Source organism: Vigna angularis, chromosome 1, assembly GCF_016808095.1.
Source record: "Vigna angularis cultivar LongXiaoDou No.4 chromosome 1, ASM1680809v1, whole genome shotgun sequence".
NCBI classification, from domain to species: domain Eukaryota; kingdom Viridiplantae; phylum Streptophyta; class Magnoliopsida; order Fabales; family Fabaceae; genus Vigna; species Vigna angularis.
In genome coordinates this window covers 33,778,529-33,799,153 of record NC_068970.1, presented here as the reverse complement: position 1 = coordinate 33,799,153, position 20,625 = coordinate 33,778,529, and the positions used below count along the sequence as shown (strand labels likewise).

The 20,625-nt window shown below is 32.3% G+C and overlaps 2 protein-coding genes across 2 annotated transcripts; one reads left to right on the top strand and one right to left on the bottom strand.

Moving 5' to 3' along the window:
• Nucleotides 1-261: 261 nt before the first annotated feature.
• Nucleotides 262-3,200, top strand: LOC108321412 (uncharacterized). The gene is made up of 5 exons (XM_017553158.2): nucleotides 262-701; nucleotides 792-956; nucleotides 1,671-1,871; nucleotides 2,433-2,530; nucleotides 2,615-3,200. Exons 1-5 carry the CDS (start codon nucleotides 428-430, stop codon nucleotides 3,113-3,115), a joined length of 1,239 nt encoding a protein of 412 aa, XP_017408647.1. The 5' UTR covers nucleotides 262-427; the 3' UTR covers nucleotides 3,116-3,200.
• A 1,545-nt stretch (nucleotides 3,201-4,745) lies between these two features.
• On the bottom strand, nucleotides 4,746-8,719 carry LOC108321372 (uncharacterized). The gene is made up of 7 exons (XM_017553116.2): nucleotides 8,289-8,719; nucleotides 8,113-8,193; nucleotides 7,832-8,008; nucleotides 7,194-7,364; nucleotides 6,798-7,010; nucleotides 6,626-6,714; nucleotides 4,746-5,759 (listed from the first exon to the last, which is right to left on the bottom strand). Exons 1-7 carry the CDS (start codon nucleotides 8,386-8,388, stop codon nucleotides 5,067-5,069), a joined length of 1,524 nt encoding a protein of 507 aa, XP_017408605.1. The 5' UTR covers nucleotides 8,389-8,719; the 3' UTR covers nucleotides 4,746-5,066.
• Between the last annotated feature and the right edge of the window lie 11,906 nt (nucleotides 8,720-20,625).

Sequence of the window (20,625 nt, the reverse complement as noted above, 5' to 3'; positions counted from 1 at the left end):
AGAGAAATATATTCATCTACGTTGTTTAGACTATTGAGTTGGAAAGTATCGACTACCAAATTTTAATTTTAAATTTAGTACAGAACGAGTACAAAGTATTATTGTCATTAATATGGGAGTGTACTTGCCACATGAATATATTTGACGTGGATACTTACAAATGTATCCACTCATCAGAATACTTACTAAAATTTAACAAAAAGAATTCAATTATATTAGTAAAAAACTTAACTTGGAGTGAGTTGCAGTTGCACTCATCAGAGGGGAAATAGATTATTGGGTCAAGTTGCAACTCACAAAAATGCTATACTTTTTGTTTTCCTGTAAACTACTTCGCCCACAAGGAACCCTTTCCAGTACTATTATTATACTACATATATAATTAACCACTTACACTTCTGCTTGGCGTTGCAGCAAATTGATAGTCATGGCTCACTCCATCTTACTCACACTCACCCTCTTCCTCCTTTCACACGGTAACATTTTCTCTTGCTCTTCCTTTCCCTTCCAATTCCATTTTTCAGTTAAGGCCAAAGATGTCGTCGTCGCGGAAGACGGTTACACCATCACCACCTTATTCGACGGCAACAAGCCTCACATATTCCCTTCAATCGTCCTTCAACGACCCTTTTCTTCCGATCTCATCCTTCTCGATTCTATTAACAGCACTTTCTACACCGCGCAATTCCCCATTTCCCAAGGTTCTTTCCCTCCTGTTTTTGTCTTCTGGGGGTGCCAAAGTTTCGATTTTTTCTTTATTTTTGTGGTTATTAGTCGTTATTCTGTGGCAGAAATCGTTTTCACGAGGCTTTCAGGAGATGGTTCTGTGGGGTATTTGGATGGGGACGTTGGTTCTGCTCGGTTTGATAAACCCGGAAGCTTTGCTTTTGATCTTAGAGGGAATGTGTATGTGGCTGACAAGAACAACCGTGCAATAAGGAAAATTAGTGCCAAGGGTATGCTTTGTATATTTCCATAACTTTTTTTGTTGCATCTAGAGTTTGCATAGAAATGTCAGCAACACACTTTTTTTAATATATTCTTTATTACTAACTATAAATTTATTGAAAATCATAAAATTTGATGACTTATTATATTTAACGAGTATGATTTTTTGCAGTTTGTAATCAATTTTAACCATTAGCAAAGAAGATGTGATATGAGGAATGTGTTGGTTGGTGTGTTGTAAAGACTCCTCAACGTTTGTCTTTAGCACCGTGAAAGTATCTTGGACTTCATGATGTTAATTTGAAATGTATCTATTCTGCTTCGATATATAGATGTAGGATTTAACTCATTTAAAGTCAGTCATTTTAGTTTTTCAATATTTCATGAAAAGGCATAACAAATCATGAATTTGTTGAAATATCAACAATTGGTTTTTCAACTACGACTGACATTATTTGCTTTAGTTTCTTAACTGAGTTGCTTACTTTAAAAGAGTCAAATCTACTATTGTACGGGACGAGAGAGATTGAGTAAAATTCATAGTTGCATGAAACTAAGTCTGTGAATTGTTGAGAGCGGTGGCTGGTGGTCCTCCAGTTTTCACTCTTGCTAAAAAATGGCTTAATGATTTTTTTAACATGCATGGTTTGGATGGTGAATTAGGTGAGTTGTGTTATCAGGAAATGTTGAACATTCTTTCTGTCTAATTTCGTCTTGACTAGGTGTGACCACAATTGCTGGAGGAGAGTTCTCAGAAAAGTCGACCTCAAAGGATGTCCCTGCACTTAATGCATCATTTTCAAAGGATTTTGACCTGACCTTCATTCCGGGGATGTGTGCTTTGCTGGTGTCAGATCACATGCATCGATTAGTCCGCCAGATTAGTTTGAAGGAAGAGGATTGCACCTTTGGTTCTAGATCTGGTGAGATTTTAAATTTGGGGCATGTGTGTTTGTTTTTGTCACATTTTTATGGTTTTGGTTTTTATAAAATGATTAGTGTACATTCCACTTTTGAGGTATAAGAAGTGGAAGGAAGAGAAAGAGAGAATGAAAAACTAAATAAAGAATAAGGAATTGTAGACACCTCCTCTCTATAGTTGACTCCTAGAGAGAATGTAAGTCACAGCATCATCAATTATTTCAGAACTTTAGTTATACAAATGAAGTTACTGCTTGACATTCTTAGCCTTAATACGGGAATAGTAAATTAGGTGAAAGATGGGATTTTCCTCCATGCATTTAGGCAAACAAGTGGGCATCTCTTAACTCCCCCAACTCCAAAAACAACCTTCACTGAAACTTCTCTCTTCTACATATTTGATTTTGTTAGGGGTAATTTTACTGTATTTGCTGCTTCAACTCTCAAAGCATTATAAAAATGGGTAGTTTAATTATTTATCATGCCCATACCTATTTTCTATTAAAATTCAACTACCGTCATTCATAACTGTTTTACTGAAGGATTTTTCTTGTTTTGTTTAGGGCTAGGTGCAGTTATGACTTGGACTCTAGGATTAGGACTTTCATGTTTACTTGGCATAGTAATTGGGTTTGCAGTGCGCCCTTACATCATCTCTAATGTAAGTTCCTCTCAACTTGTTAAGATGTTACGTGGTGAAAGAGTAAAATTACTTACACATTCTCCGACTGAACTGTGTAGACAGAAAGGCCCCAATTCTTGCCATTGCAAAGAGACATGGAAGCATTGCCTAACCAGTCTGGGGAAGCTAGTTCCGATGCTCTTCTACGGTGCCAAAAGCGCAATTGCTAGTTGTAGTTGCTCCTCTGTTTACACGATCTTGGTGAGGTTTTGGAGATTGAGCCTCTCATATTTTGTTTGCTTGTCTAGAATTAGAATAAACATAGTAGCTCCAAGGCCACATCTGGAGTCCGTGTCTTTGTTAGATTTAGATGCCTGCAATAGTGGTGAGGTAACAAAACCAGGTAAGTACTATGATGACCAATTGAAGGATTTGATGAGTTTTGATGAAGATTCAACCAAGGCATCCTCCATCAAAGGAAATGATAGCATAGGAAGGAGGAATATGTGCCATGAAGGTGATCTGTTGGTGAAGGCTAACATGGGCTTTGTAGAGCCACTTAAAGATAACATTCTCCATCCAGACTCATCTGTTTGTAATATGGGTATTGTGAAGCGTAGATGAAGTTATTTTGTATGACAGCTCTCTGTCTTGAAACTAGCATGCATATATATACATTCTCACCAACATGGCAGCACCCATCTTTTTTTAACTTTTGTGCTTTGTGATGATGGCAAGTAGTAACCATGAAAACTATGGATTTCTTTACCCTTCAAATATCATTGAACTTTGGAATAATATCTCAAATGCAGAGTTAAAACAATTAGTTATTGAGTTTGTCAATTATAGGATGATAAGCTGTGTTCAAGAATTAAGCAAATAAATTATATAAAGCTGAAATTATTCTCAGTATTATGGATGGCAACGACTCAAGTTGAATATGGCTATCCGGATGTTATCTATGCATATATCTGTTTAAAATAAATTTATAGATATTTTAAAATTTATGGGTATTCGAGAATATTTGTGAATATTTAGAAACATATATTTTATAAATAAAATTTAAATAAAATTATAAAATAGTATATAAAATATAATATTAATTAATTTTAATTTTAATTAAATTAAATTTAATTTAATTTAAATTAAATTATTTATTTATTTTTTGTTGAAAGTGAATATTTGTAAGTAAAGATAATATAATTTGTTTATAAATGGATATTAAAATATTTATTATTTATAAATAATAAATGTATGTAAATATAATTTATTTTTCATAAATTTTATGTTTAAATATTTGTAATTACATGTATTTGTGTCATGGATGTTTGTTTACACAGGATTAGAGAAAATTGTTTTTTGTGAAAGTTTAATAACAACTCTAAATAGGAATTAAATACTTTTTCCATTTATTTTTTATAAATTATAACCATGAACTTTATTATTAGTTAATAAAAATATTGTAGATGTAACTTTTGAAATAAATATCAAAATGGTCTTAGAAAAAGCTATAATTGAAATAAATATCAGACGCCTTTTATCTCCGCCAAAATATCTTTATTTAACTCTTTTTTAAAAATTGAATGACTTGTGACGATTTCGTTTTCACTTCATACGGAAATTCTATACGTGTGTCACATAGACATATCGTAATCCGTGGAATGATTTTGAAAATTCAGGTCATGAAACTCAAGTTTTAGACTAGACATATCGTAATCCGTGGAATGATTTTGAAAATTCAGGTCATGAAACTCAAGTTTTAGACTTTAGTTGACTGAGCAACGCTTTCAGACTTCGCATTCAAATATAAGTTCCACAAGAACGAATTCACTGCTAATATAAAATAATATTATAATTTTACTTAAATAAATTTCCCTAAAATGAACGAGTGAAAGTGGAGAAATAAATTAATTATGTTTGATCTGTTGATATTCCTAACTCGATTAAAAATAAAACCAATTTAGAAATCGCATCGACTATAACTAACTACAAACCTTACTTTACAAACCAAAAGACAAAAATATAAAAAACTTAACTTAAAAAACAGGGTTGAAATACCATAAAATATATTATTAAAATAGGTTAATAATAAGTTTTAACTTGCTAAAATAGGTTAATAATACTTCCGAAAGCTTTCCTTAAAAGCAATTTAGTAACTCTATTCAAGGAATATTATGATCTTGTCTCACTGAATTTCAAATAAATACAAATTACATTTTTCTGGTTAATATTGTCAACTCGTGGTGATAGGAAATGTTAAGCACATGTTCAATGGAAAACAATTTCAGAGAACTATTGCACATTTAAACATGAGGAGGATCATTAGAAGAAATAGCATGCAAAATTTCTTGATCCCATCCCCTCCTCATGATTGCCGGAGTTGCTGGTTACACTAGAACACCATAGCAACCAACATTTGGCAAAACTGAATAAACAATTCACATTATGATCACCAACTTCTTACTAAGACCCCACAGAAAGAAAAATCATTATAAGACTACCTATACCTGATTAAATTCTTCCCTCTCCATTTAGCTCACATCTAAAATCTAAACTTCCTAATGATTGTATGTACTCAATACCTGTGGCCGCCATAGCCCAGGAAACTCATTCTGGACCTAACATTGTGAGTGTCATATAGTGGCTCCCCATAATTCACAGGCTTGATAACCACGGACTCCTGCCGCCTATCCTGTTCCTGCACTGCCCCAAACACTATCTCATTGGTTGTCTCATGGCTCTGTTCGTAGTAAGTGTGAGGGGTTGCCGATCGGTACTGATGGTGTTTCTGTTGCTGCTGTTGTGACTGTTGTTGCTGCTGATTGATATCTCCATCCCATCCACTATAGAATGCACGACTTTGCCGAAGTTGTTGCATTTTCTCTGCATCCTTGGACATGAAAGGATAGGTTTTTCTAGGGGTAGGAGCTCTTGTGTCGATGGAAGGAGGTTCATCTTCATCAGGGATCACGAAACTTTCCTGCACAGGCCAAGCATTTGCTTGCTTCTGGGGTTGCGGGAGAAGTGGTTGTCTTTGGAATTGGTGGCTTAGCGATTTTCTTCTGAAAGAAGGAAATAATCCTCCCATTATCTCCACCATTGATGCACCAGCATTCGCAAGAAGCTTCCCTAGGGATCCAAAGAAGCCCTCTTCCTGCTTGTCAGGTTCATATTCTGATGATGGAATCAAAGGAGGCCTGACAGATTTCAATGGCTTTTCATATGGATTTGAAGAAACTGAAGATGTTACCATTACCGGAACCTGAGCCTACAAGAAACATGAGATGGATTAGAACATGCATCTGTAGTATCATGATGCTATATCAGTATGCAAGTAATGCAAGGTTGAAATGAAAATTAATAACTTCAAACTATAGATAGGTCTTCTACTATGCAACTCTGTGGAAGCAACATGATGCTTTTTACTGCAAAGTTTAAGATTCATTCATGAAGTTCTATAACTTCGAGTTTGGTAAGAGAGAATGATGTGGAAGAGGAAAGAAGAGAGGGAAAATGAATATTTTAATAGGAAAGACATTTGAAGAATTAAAAAAAAAATAGTTTGAGACCCACAAATTTATTCCCTGAAAAATATTGAAGAAAAGCACAAAAATGACATTTTAAAATACAAAACAATAAATTATGTTGTGAGTGTAACCAAGTCTACAAAATACTCCCATAATGAATTAATGGAGGCTTGAGTTTTACTTTTCTTTTTTTCAAACCTTTACTCTTGTTATAATAAATAAATCAAGTATATTAATGATAAAAAAATAAAAAAATCAGTCATAAAAATAAAAAATATTATTAATGAAATAAATAATGCTAATATTAATTAAGAATAATAAAATAATATGCATTTATTTATTTTTATTTTAAACCAAATAGCCTAAAAATATTATTTTCCGCTCTATTTCCTTTTCATTTCTCTTTAACCAAACAATCTCTACTATAACTCTATTTCTGACCGATTTATTTTCCTTTATTTTCTCTTCCACTTTCTCTCCCTTATTTTTTTTTCTCTTTACCAAATATGACATAAGGGACTGATCATTTTAGTTATGACTAACAAGTCTACATCAGTATCATTCAGGATAAAGCATGAGAAGGAATAAGACAAGACTAAGCACTAACGTCCTGGGATGCTACAATTGTACCAAGCCTTCGCTGCAGTAATGCCAGCATGTAACCAAAGAAGCCAGCCCCAACAAGCATTGCAATCCCTGAAGAACATTGAAGACAATCAGTCTAAATTTGAATAGCACTTGACAGAATTTCAACAAAAAACATGTATGGGTTAGCTTACCAAGTGGGAATCCACTGCCATATTGATAAGCACAATCATCAAAGTGGAGTTGGATCTCCCTGATGGCTCGGTTTCCTCTGTCTATGACGAGTAGTGAACAACTACTTCCAACGTAAACCACATCAAAGTCATCCGAAAATTTAGCTTCTTCACTTGGTCCATCAACATGGCCCCCTCCTCGGCTCCATTTTCCTCCAGCAATTGTCGTGACCCCTGAAACAGAAATATTCACTGAGAGGTTCTCTTGTTTGACTCTAATGTTGCACATTTTTAAATCCAAAGATTCTGGACCAACGATAACAGTACTCACACAGGACTTCTAAGTTATCTAAATACTATCTATGCACAAGCATACACTGACAAACAAACAAAAATGATCACCTACAATTACTTTACCTGAATCACTAATTTTCCTAATTGCCATATTTGTAGTATCTGCAACATAGATATTTCCTCGGTCGTCAACAGTTATCCCCTTAGGATGGTTCATCCTAGCCTCTCTGAGCTTCCCATCAACATGTCCATAATACCCTTCAGCCGACCCTGCCACCAGCTTGGGCCTGCTGTCTGCATATAGCAATGGACATTGATGGAACAAAAATACAATTATACTTATACATACATGAAAAGTGTTCAATTACAACAGTGCGACTACATTACAAAAAACAAGCCCCATATAAACAGTGTTGAAAATGCATTACAATCATGTATACATCTTCATTCAGCTCATAATCATAAACTGAAGTGACATGAGAACACGTCTTATAATATAATCTAACCATTAGACAGTAAGAATCACATTAAGTAAACAAAGAAGGTATTGAATTCAAAATGAAAAGAAGCTAGATATGTCTAAACTAGCTAATCATTCCAAATCCAGCAAAAGACAGTTTAAAGTAAAAATTTCCCTCCTCCATAACAGAAACAGACCTATCACTTTTCATTTCACATCATATCACAAATGAATAATAAAGTGAATTTCAGAAATCACTTAGAAAAAGAGACCATCATTAAACCCACATTGTGACACTTACACAAAGAAAGTGAGGAGGAAATCCTATAAATGTTACTATTAACCGAATCAAGAATCAGAAGCTCCCCATTGGGCAACACCTCCACAGCATAAGGCTCGATCCCAAGCTTGCTCCCATCGAACACAGTCTCCACACTGAATCCACCCTCGAACTTCATCATCGACCTGCTCGAAACCGCTGCAGAAAAACCCACATTCATACCTCACAACCCACCACAACCCAGAAGACCAAACCTGCAGAAAACACAAACCCAGAACTAAAAACCAAAGCCAGATCCATACCCGTTTTGGTGGTGGCCTTGAGAGACCACGCCCATTTAGTGACGGCAGGCACGGCATTGGAGAGAAACCCACTAACAATTTCTGAAACCAAGAAGACACAAAGTTAATGATGAGCTAAATAAGAAAACTTGGATGAAATGGAAGCAAAAGAATGAGCACAGGTGAATGATACTTACTTGCAGGAGAAGTAGTTGAAGGTGCAGCCGAGACATGAAGGGTGGAGAATAGTACGAGGTTGAGGAAAGTGAGAGCCAGTAACAGAAGGTACTTACCCATTTGAGTTGATCCGAAGCTGAGGGGTTCGGAGAATGCAATAGGTTCGGACAATGGTGGTGAAGAAAGTGGGTGGAAGAACCCTAATTGAGAGGTGGAAAGAGAGAAATGCAAATGGTAATGTTATTTTTGTTTTGAGGGTAATGTTGGTGTTAGCAGAAAGGAGAGGAAAGGAAAGGAAAGGGAGTGTGTTTTTGAGTGAGGGAAAAGAGTGAAGGAGAAAAGGTAGAAGAGAGAGAAAATGAAAGGTACAGAGCATAAAATAAGAGCAAAGGGGAGGCATTAGTGGGACACTGTTGGAGAGAGAGGGTCATTGATTTTGATGTGTTAAAAATGCACTGTTTCTTCCCAACAGGTTTTTTTAAAGCATGTCTTAAATTTAAACTGTTGGTTGAAAAGCTTACTACTTTATATTTTTATGACAGACAATGTGTCTATTTAACTTCATTAAAAACAAATATTTTGATATAGGTAGTACGGATTGGATACATTTTTATATATCAATCTCTACCCATTTAATAGAAAATTTTAAATTATTTTGGATTGGACAACCTTTCGTCTTATTGTTTTTAGTTTTGGATTTTAATTTAGATTGAAATTGATTTGAGTTATTTATTATCTAGTATCTCTAATTCTTTGTATGGTTAAATTAGTCATTTAATATTTACAGAGCAAACTTTACGTTTTTAGTCTATTTTTAACAATAGTCCTATTAATACATAAAAGGATGCTAGAAATGAACAAAATTAAAAAAATTATTTGTAGAGACTTAGAAAGAATAAAATGGTATGTATAAAGATGAAAGCAGCGATTTTTAAGTAAGCAATTAAAAGGAACAAGTGTGTACAATTATGAACATTTTTTTTTATTATCCTTTAAAGATTATTTGATTATTATGATATAATAAAATGAAAACTAGAATAACACTGTAATATAGTAAAAAAAACATAAATCATTGGTGTTTTATACATATAGTATACATTAATAAATTTTAATGCTGGTGGCCCATTACTAACAATGATAGTGATAGTATCAGAGAGTGGTGAAAATTATTGTAATAGTACAATTATCAATGACAACAACAATATTAAGGAAATTATGATTATAATGACAATAATAATAAAAATAAATTAATAATAAAAAGTGATATTATTACACTGTTGTTGTAACATTAATAATTATTAAAAATTTAAGTTTGATTCTAAATTTAAGTTAATTAAAAATAATTAAGTTGAACATAGATTTATAAACTCCTTATGTTAATGTTTTGGATTGAATGTGATTTTCTCTGTAATATTTCTTTAAAAAATTCAATATTAAAAAATTCTAAAAAAATTATAGCAATGGCATGTTAATAATATTATCAAAACTAATTATAATTGACATAATAATTACTATGACATTAAGATGCTATGGTTGTTATAATAATGATGACGACAATAATAAAATAATGTATATAAGATGATGAGAAAAAAATATAATATTACTAAGAGTATAATAATGACCATAATGATAGAAGACATGCACATAAGATGGTTAAGAAAAAATCACTATTAATAAGAGTAATAAGAATAAAAAAAGAAGACAATGACAATAGTAGTAAAAGAGTTGGGTGATAAAAGAGTAGAGAACATTCATGTCAATTATCAGCTTCTATTGTTTTCCAACTTCATCTAGTAAGAAAAAAGAAATATACTACTATACAAAATTTTAGAGATTAGAACTTGACTTTTAGGCTTTAACTCAACCCTCATAGGGTATTTTTACCTACTAAGAGATAAGCCAAATTTGGGAATTTATTTTTTTACTTTATACTTTTCATTTCATGCCCATGAATATAAAAAAGTATTACTTTGTTCTTAGTTTTTTTTTTCAATTTGGAAATTTCCTAGATTGTGAGATTTGAAAATTAAGTGTCTTTTGGATTATGCAATCCAGAAGTATTTTTTACTTAAAAATTTTAGATTGTGTAATTTGGAAAATGCTTTTAACCTTTTGATTATACAATTTGAAGTTAATTTTGTCTTAAAAAATTTTCAATTTGTGCAATCTAAAAAGTAAACTTTTGAATTACAAGTCATTCTTTACATAAATAGACGTGGTGTACAATTTAAAAAGTCACTTTTTATTTTGAATTTCACAATATGTCATTTTTTTTTACTTTGAATTGTATCACCAAAAATTATTTTGAATTGTGTTGTAATATTTCAAAATATATGAAAATATTAAACTCTTAAAGCAATGATAAACAAAATTCATAAATTATTTATAACAAGATTTAAGTATTATTGCAGTTCATTCAAACATAATGGATACATTTATCCAAAAACTATGATACATCACCACTAAGGTTCAATACTATTCTAGGTCTTTAGTGACCTTCTCCAGCTCATGTGATACTACCATCATTTGTTTCCACTGTTGTTATATAATTATCCTATAAAGATAAAACCAAACAAACACAAAAAAAAATGAAAACAATGGTAAACTAATGCATTTTACATGAAGAAAACTAATATATAAGATATGGTAACATGAAAAAATATGTTCTTAGATTAACATGTCTCATTTGTTCTTAGATTAACATGTCTCATTTCTCCATATTTCACTAAATTACTCACTCACAACATTTTGTAAAAGACCAACATAAAAACTCACATATTTTCCATTCATTAAAATCAATTATCCAACATCAATCCACATGACTATATCCAAACATCTCATTCAAATCTCAACCCAAATAGCTCAAACTATAACATACATATATAGACTAGTATGTTGAATAAATTCTTGAGACTCTGCACTTGTTATACTTATTACCAATTTCATATTGTTAAAACTATATCGAAAATCAGTGTTCTTTCTTAATTCATGATAGAGTTAAATTCACTAGCTCCCTCGGTATGATCTTCTTTCACATCATAATGTTTGTCTTGTGAAACTTCCTTCAACTTTCACCACCTAGTTATCTTCTTTATGTGAGTTGCATACTAGTAAAGTCAAGATAATCTCACATAAAAAATCCCCTTCAATACACCTTGACACACCCTAGATTAGCATTTTCTTTCGGAAATAACTGTATTGACTACTAATATCATTAATGTTTCAGATACATTTATACATTAATAAGCATATTACAATCAAACCATCAATACAAAGAGTGAAATGTTACAAAAGACCTATATGGTTAATTTAAATCAAATCAATCACGAAAAACTTTGTACAGAAATATCGCTCGACGAAATGTAGCCATCGTTCAAAGCCACTAAGTCAATGACTTATTGTAATATTTGTGCCAAACGATACCTAATTACCACTCAGTGGAAAACACACAAAGGCCATTAGAGCCCAACAATATTTAAGTATCGCTTGACGGAAGAATTCTTGGAAATATCTGTTAACATTTTTAGTAGTAACGACCATGGATGCTTGTCCTACACTTGATGGTAATTGTAGTAGAAAATCAAAATGTGCATTTTAAAATATTTCTTCTAACTTTGGATGTCCTCTAATCTCATGCTAACATTTTTACACAAGCCATAAATCAACAACTTTCACCAATTTAATATTTTTAAAATATTATCCAAGTTCAACTTCAAATTTTTTATGTCTCTAATGTTTTTGAGCTAACATTCAAGTAAAAAGATGGTTATAAGTACCATCACAATACTATATTAGCAACATTCAATTAGCCAAATACAAAGTAACAATTATATCCTATACTATTCAAAATCACTCTCATTGTTCAATTGTATAAACAAATTCACCTAACCATTTACTTACAAACTTCATAAGTTCACCAATATTAACTCTACAAAACAACTTTTCCATTCTAACATTTTCAATCACAAATTATCATTTCATATTTCAAGCCAATATATCAATTCAATTTATATCAACATAATCAAACATTTTCTACCAATTTCACAAACATTCAATTACATGTACAATATTCACAACAATGTGATCACATCAACACACCTTCTTATGAATCTCAATTTTGACAGATACTCATAACAATTCTTTCATATTAGTCAGATTAATTTTCCTCTCAAACATTTATATTTTGAATCAAATTAAATATATAATTAGCTTCCCTTACCTTAAGGTAGATTCCTAATATTTTTCTTTACGTATACAACTTCAAAGCATAAAATAGTTCTATTTATACAAAGAAGAGTCTCATCAATGATCACCAATAGATTGTAAGATTTTATGATCACTAATAAATAAAGATCTGCCTAGACTTCAGAGAAGCCATGTGCAACTAAAAAAAGTTACATACAAAAAGGAAAATAGATTGCTTCAAAGAAAATGATAGACATTAAATTTACTCTATTTCGAAATCCAATTGGTCCAAAATGATTTTTAACACTTTTCACTTTTCTATCCTTATCTCCCTCTTTAAAAGTTATAAATTTATTTTACTAAATTATTATTTTATTCTTTTATTATCATTTTCTCTTTCTACTTTTATTAGTCACGTCTGTAATCTAAGAGTGATTTCTAGATTACACAATTTAAAACCTTTTTTTCATAATTTTTTTTCTAGTTGTGGAATCCAAAAGTTGCTTTCCGAAATGCAAAAGTCATTATTGAGTAATGAAAGTCATTTTAGAATACAAAAAGAGTTTTCATTAGAATACAATGTGAAATTTTGAGTTCTTATAAATGGAAAAGCCTAAAAGGAAGAAGAAGAAACCAATAACTAATATCTAAAAGGACATAATAAAAATAAATGAGGTTTTTATCTTTTATACAACCTCATATATTTAAGAAAAACCTCAAAGAGCAAATTAAGTATATTATAATTTATTATTATTATTGCAGTGGATTATAATTAACATTAGTTTTTATTTTTGAAAATTATTTAATAAAATTAATCCTAGTTTGATGAGAAAATAGCTTGTACACATAAGAAAAAGTTACTTACGAAGTTTAAAAGAAGAATACAGTTGAACAACAAAAGCTACAAGAGTTGTTCTCCCTGCACCTCCAATTTTTACCATTTTCCCCCCTTCTATGCTTCTGACAAAGATAATAAGAGTTTTTGACTGCATAAGATTTTGTTCTCTCATCTACACCTCTCCTCTCTCTTTGCTTCTTTGAAGTTCATTCTCCCTCTGCGTATTTCATTTTCGTTCTCCCTCTCTTTGCTATTTCATTCGCGCCTTCTCCCTGCACCCTCATCCTCATTCTCCGTGGCGCCTCCCTCTCTAAATTCTCGTCCTTGGATCCAGTGGTGTTAAGCCTCTTCAGCCTTCCTTGGTGTGCATGGTGCTATTGCTTCTTCCTCCTCTCGGTTTTGTCTTCTCTCGCTGCTCCAGGTTAGTTCATTCTTGTCGTTGCTTCATGGTTGATTCTGTGATGCATGGATGATAAAATCAATTTGTATGAAACTCATTGTTGTGGTAGATCATGTATTGTATGATAAATTTGTATCTATGATGGATTGGGCTGGATTATCTATGATGGATGCAATTGGATTTGTAGGGACGAGGCCCAAAAGCCTTAATCGTACTTCGAAGTACGGTTAAGGCTTTGTTGGTGTTCGAACGCCGGTTGAGGGCTCATTGTAGTTCGAATGTCGGCGAACCCTTAACCATCAATCGAATGTCGATTAAGGGTGTTCCACAACACACTTTTTACTTGCCTCGAATGTCGGCTTAAACCTTCTCCTCCGACGAACCAGAACAAGACAACGACCACCACCAACACACCGAGACCACTGCGAAAACACTAGGACCACCACAGGACCACAACTCAAACAATGCAAGAACCACAAGCAGAAGGAGCTTAGTAACTCAAACAAGAAGGAAGAAGAAGAAGTGAGAGTCAATGAAGAGGGTGCAGCGTATATAGAAGCATCTAGTTATTATTGGTTGTTGGAATTAAGTTAACATCATTAATCCATCATCACCATCACCAGTGCATAATTCGTTGTAGTTCATTAAATAAGGGGTATTATGTTGGGAGGTGTAGGACGAGATATGGGAGATGTAGGAAGAACTACTCAAGCTACAAATAATTAGAAACCACGACTTCTGATTAATTACGTTTGAAATCAACTTGTCAGGAAAACTCCATTACGTTAATACTTATTAAAGTTGCTTGAAGCTGCATTACTTGACCAATTATAGGTGACATAGAATTGTTTGTAAAAGAATCTGTTTTATAAACAATTATTGTTTAATTTTTTTTTTAAGATCGTAAAATGTTATGTTCAATTTTTTTATTAAATTCAAAAGTCTGTCCTATATAACAGTTTAAAATAACCAATAAACATATACTTAACATAATAACTAATAAAAAACACTATTGTTATTAAATTTTTTATAACAAACTTTTCTACTCCTCCTAATTTTCAGTGGTATGGTTTCATTGAGCTTAAATCAAATTAAAGCATGTGTAATTTTCTAATTATACTTTATACATGCTTATATAGTTAACTTTCCATCATAATTCATTTGTCTTAAATTTTAATTTGAATTAAGTCATCTCAAATTTTGAGCTAATTAATTTGATTTGAATTTTGATATAATTAGACTCGACGCGACCTTTGATCTCAACTAAAAGTCTTGTACTTAGAAATTAGTTGAAGTCTTGTAATGGGATTAAACTTCCTTTGACCTTGACTTTAATTTTAAGAGGATACTTTGTGGAGTTAAATTAAGTTTAAAGTTTACTTCTTAATATGATATTAGAGTCATGAGTTAAAGTTTATCATAATGAAGTTTGTTGTTTGTTGGATTTATTGTTGTACCTATTATCAGATCGTTATCAGATCACCTATTAATGTATAGTTCCACACTCGATATGCACATGTCTCAATGTGAGAGATGTCTCTAAAGTCTCACATTCATTAGAGATAAGGTAAATAATAATATATAAGTGGGTGCAAACCTCACCTTACAAGTCATATTTGTAAGGTTGACTTAGGCTTGAAATCTACTTCTTAACATGATACAAAGTCTATGTTAGTGAAGTTTTATTAATTGTTGGGTTTATTGTTTCATATACTATTAGACTACTGTTAACATATTGGCAAGTGTACCAAATCGTATCAAGTAATATAAAATGGTAAGACCAAGTATCGTATCCCAGAAGACTCACGACATTAGACAGTCATGTAATACCTTAACCAATTAAGACTTAAAAAAAATTTCATTGGTTTGAATGGATGATTTTGATAATATGAGATGAATATGTTGTTGGGGTTTAGATTTCACCATCCTTACTCTCATGCATATAAGAATTCATCTTCGTCATTCAATTGTTAACGTCACTATCTAAATTACTTAAAACCCGATCCCTCGACGAAGAAAGTCTATCCTTAATTATTAGACCACAATCCCTTGCATCCCTAATAATTAATTTTGCATTACGAACAAAAGCTTAAGACAACCAAACCTCTTATCCCCATCCTTGGGCAATATTGCTTTTGGGAGAAATTCTTCAGATCGTGATTTCTAGGTATTTCCCAATAACAAAGAAGACCATAAAATCGTGTCATGAATGATCAAAACATAACAAGCATAGAGCAAAGGAGAAAATCCCTAACAATTAAAGAAAGAAACATATAATAATTCAGAACAAATTCAAATACATGAGAGTTTAGAGGTTACATCTTTCCCAACAACAAATGAATTTAGTTATCCATAATCATGGAGAAACTAGGTGTACAATGGAATGAAAGTGATAGAAAAACCCTAGAAACTGAAGAGGAGAGCTCCCGCATCCAATTCTGCCTCCAAAGAGTGGAAAAGTGTGTTTCTGCGTCTTTAACGTGTACAGGTCCTTAAATAGATCATAAAACAGAGTCCAAACCCAACACACTAGCGCTCAACGCCCCTACTTAGGGCAACCGAGCAAGCTTGTGAGAAGAGTGGCGCTCAAGGCCCCTCAGTGGGCGCCCAAGCGGTGTGCGACATAAGGAGGCTGGCGTTCAGCGCCCCAGGAAAGGCACCCAAGCGTTGATGCGAGACTTCCTGCGCTGAGGGCCCCAGAAAAGGGCAATCAGGTGCCCATGCGAGACATCCTATGCTGAGGGCCCTAGAAAGGGGCAACCAAGCATCCTGCGACCTTCTGTAGCCTTCTTTTCTGGTGCTTTTTCTGTCCTTTCTAGACTCCAACTCCTTGGTACTTTAACTCCTCTTCCAAATCATTCCAATTTCCTACAAAATCAAGGAAATTTAGTGATAAAATCATCAAGTATAACCTCAACTCTCTTATTCACAAAAGTAAACTAAAATCAAGAGATTAAGCAAGTTTCTAAGTCAAAAATGGTTCATTTAGTATCAAAATTAAATCACAAATAACGGTGAAATCAACTGTTATCAACCACCCATTAATTATCTAGTCTCATGCTCAAATTATATATGTTTTGGCGTGAGGACTGTGTGTTGGAAGTCCTATATCAACTAGAGATAAGGATAATTACAATATATATAAGTGATTGCAAACTTCATCTTAAAAATTGATTTAATAAGGTTACGTTAGGATTAAATTGTGTAAAGTTGAGTTAGCTTTGAAGTCATTTAGTGGGCAATAAAATGAGAACTTACTTAGGAGTGAATTGGAACTGACTCATGAATTATGAATCAAATTAACATTTTTGTTTGTAAGAAAACTTGTTAATTTTGTTTGTTAATGTAGATTTATATTGCTGGAATTTTCACTAGTATGGAAAGGATTTTTTACAACGTTAACTCAGGATAACTGTAAAAAAATGTCAAAACCAAAGAGAAAAAATTGGGCTAGATAAGCAAAGACAATTTTGGTACGAGCCGTTGTTAAAAGTGTTATTTTTTAAAATTATATCTTAAATATGCATATTCCACAATCTCAAAAAATAATTTCAAAAATATATTCATTTTTCAACTTCAAACAATTCAATTGATATAAAAATATAAAATAACTATAACTCACTAATATTCTAATTTTTTTTATAAAGATATAAAGGTTCTATAAACTAATATATTGTAACATGTCAACTACTCTAAATTGTTATATATATCAACAAAATGTTTTGCCCACATTGTTTGAACATAAGATAATGCATTTGATGCCAAGGACTCCATGTCACTAGAAATATGCAACAAGTGAATTGAAGGTAAGATGAGCCCATACGTAAATAATAAATTATTTTATACGTGTAATAGTGAGTTATAGCATACTGTTGGGTCTATCGAATGGGAGGTTGGAGACAAACACCAATGAAATCTAAGCCCAACCATAAAAGGGATTGATATAGTGTTCTACTTTCTCATTTCTATCCAATGTGAGACTTGGAGTCACACTTGGATTCCCAACAATCTCTCGCTCAAGGGGTGAGTCCCTTCCATATTGATACACTCTCCCTCCAACGGAAGCATTCCCAACCAAAAGTAGTCTTTTGTACCGCGTTCAACCACTACCACGAGTAGTCCTTCGTACCACCGTTCATCTTAACACCACTGTTGGGTCTATTGAGGATGATGTTCACTGGGAAGACAATACCAATGAGATACCAGCCCAACCATATAAGAGATTGACACCACTCTCTATCCAAAACCTTAAGCAATGAGTTAATGGGTTGTTTACTTTTATATAGTACTTTACTTTCTCATTTCTATCCAATGTGGGACTTGGACTTACACTTGGATTCCCAACACATTACTTTTTTCAACCTCTTTCAATACCAGCTTGCATATTGGTTGCAATCTGTTGCATGATAACAACTACACAAATTTTACTTGAATAAGAATGCTTTTGTCATTTTTATTTACAACTCACTTATTAATACTAGTCTATGGTGTTCTTACAATACATAATAATCTTATAAAACCATTGATACTCATGTTCAAACAATTAATCTTTCCCTTTCTTCTCTTCCAGTAAATTCGAGCATAAAAAATGAAAAAACACCAACAAAAATACATTTTAATACTTAAGTTAGTATTCCGTTTTACCAGTCTCAAACAAATATGTTATTGGATATTTAGAAATAGTATATTTTGTCTTAGTAAATTGTATTTATGAGGTTTGTTGGTGAAGTTGTTAGTAATTATAAACTTATTTCAACCTCACTATTATGTAGGTATATTTACTACTAAACCTTTTGTAATGGTTTAATTAATTCTCTTTCAAACCGTTTCAGGGTTTAGTGTCTGGCCGGACTCAAGCCTGCCAAAAACCGAAACTATACATCGGAAATGGTTACCGAACTTTCATGTGGTTAAAAAAACACTAAGTTACTATAATAATGAAATTGTAAAATAACGTGATGAATCTTAATAAAACAAACCAACATCATTGGGAACTGAAATGCACAACTATACAAGGATATATGTAACATGACAGATTGTGTTTGTTAAAACAAATTGTTGACCTTTGTCGGTACAAGAGTTCCTTTTTCTTTTTATATGGAAAAGTAACATTTTTTTTTCAAGTACTTTTTTATACTTTGCAAAATTTATTATTGAATTTTATCTTCTAACTTAAAAAATTATATACATTTTACATTTTCACAAATTGAATGTCGAAATTTTAATATGATACTGTGACCCATATAAAAATGACATACAATTTAGAATTATGCACAATTTATATTTTATTAAAATCGATTATCAAACTTCTAACTATATGATCTTGTGACCCATATAAAATGCCAGGAAATTTATGACTATAAATATTTTTTTATTAATTGAATATCAAACTTTCAATAATATGATAACGTGAATCTAGAACGAAATAGACAATATATTCACTTTTACATGTTTGTAAATTTTACTATAAAACTTTCATCTCGTGAATTTTACCAGTAAACTTTTGATATTCGTCAATTTTATTATTAAACTTTTAAATTTGTGAATTTTTCATACATAAATTTCAAAGCTATATACATTTTTGCTTTTTCCTCAAATAAATGTCAATTATGACCAATCAATGAGGTGACAAATGAAGGTGTGATAATATGAAAAATAAATTAAGTAAAAATATTTCATATTTATTAAATGAAAATGATGATATAACATACATAATCTTAAATATTAAATTATTTATATTTTATTCTAGGAAACTGGTTCAAAAACTTTAAGATCTTAGATTTTTTTCTTAGTTACATTCTTTTCAGAATTCTTTTAATTTTAATATTTATTTGGTTTGACGTCTGAATGAGGGTAAAATAAATAATATATTAAAAACTGTATAATAGGGTAAAATAAGAAAAATATATAGAGAAATAAAACATAATTTTAAATAATTAAAATATTGAGATTTCTCCAACAAAAATTTGACATAAAAAAACGCATGATAAGTGGCTGCAAATAAATTAAATTAACCATTTGTCAGAACCATTAAAAACGCACCCAAAACCCCTCTGAACGGACGCCAGGTGTCAAGCTGAGGGGAGTCAAAAATCAGATAGTTGAATGCAGCTGTCAGCATAGGAGCGGACGTTCGTTTTAAGCAAAACTGAGTTTTTAGAAAATCACGTCCCACTCTCTGCATGCATCTTCTTCTCCAAACTCTGAGTTTCTCAAATTCTCCTACTTCTCTCTAAAAGCTCTCCCTTCTCTCTAAGAAAACTCACCCTTTCTCTTCTCCGATCTCCATTCAGGCACCGTAGAAGCGTTTCCGGCATCCTAAGCTTCATTTTGAACCGAACAATTTCGAGTTCTGAACTGGTAAGTTTCCTTGTCTTTAGCCGTTCATTCTCTGGTACATGCAAATCAAGTTCTGGTTGCATGCTGTCATCTTGTCTGAACCATTTTTGGTTTTCTGTGGTTTGATTTAGTTCGAAGAGTTGTTGAACGTTGAGAGTAGAAATATTTGTAGACAGACGAACCATACTTCTGCCTCTAGGACGATCGTTCACGCTAGAGGTAAGGGAAGCTTATTTAATTTAATTGTATGATTAGTTGTACGTTCGTTGATAATGAATGCATGTGCTGAGTGGTTGAATGTATATAAAGTATGAATATGATTATTTACTATGTTATGGATTGTATGAAGTATGCAAATTGATTTTTTATATGAATGTATAAAGTTATGAAACTATATGTTAAGAAATGAGTTGGAATATAAATGATCCTGGTATGAAATTCCCCTAGGAAAGTGTACGTATGTTACTGAACGGTCTTTGACCGTTCGGTTTTCTAGTGAATTTGGTTTGTAGTAGATTCTTTCATTTGGGAAGAATCCTGGTTGAGGACGAGCATCTGCATTTCGAAATACCGTGCTTGAGCGTTCGCCAAGCAT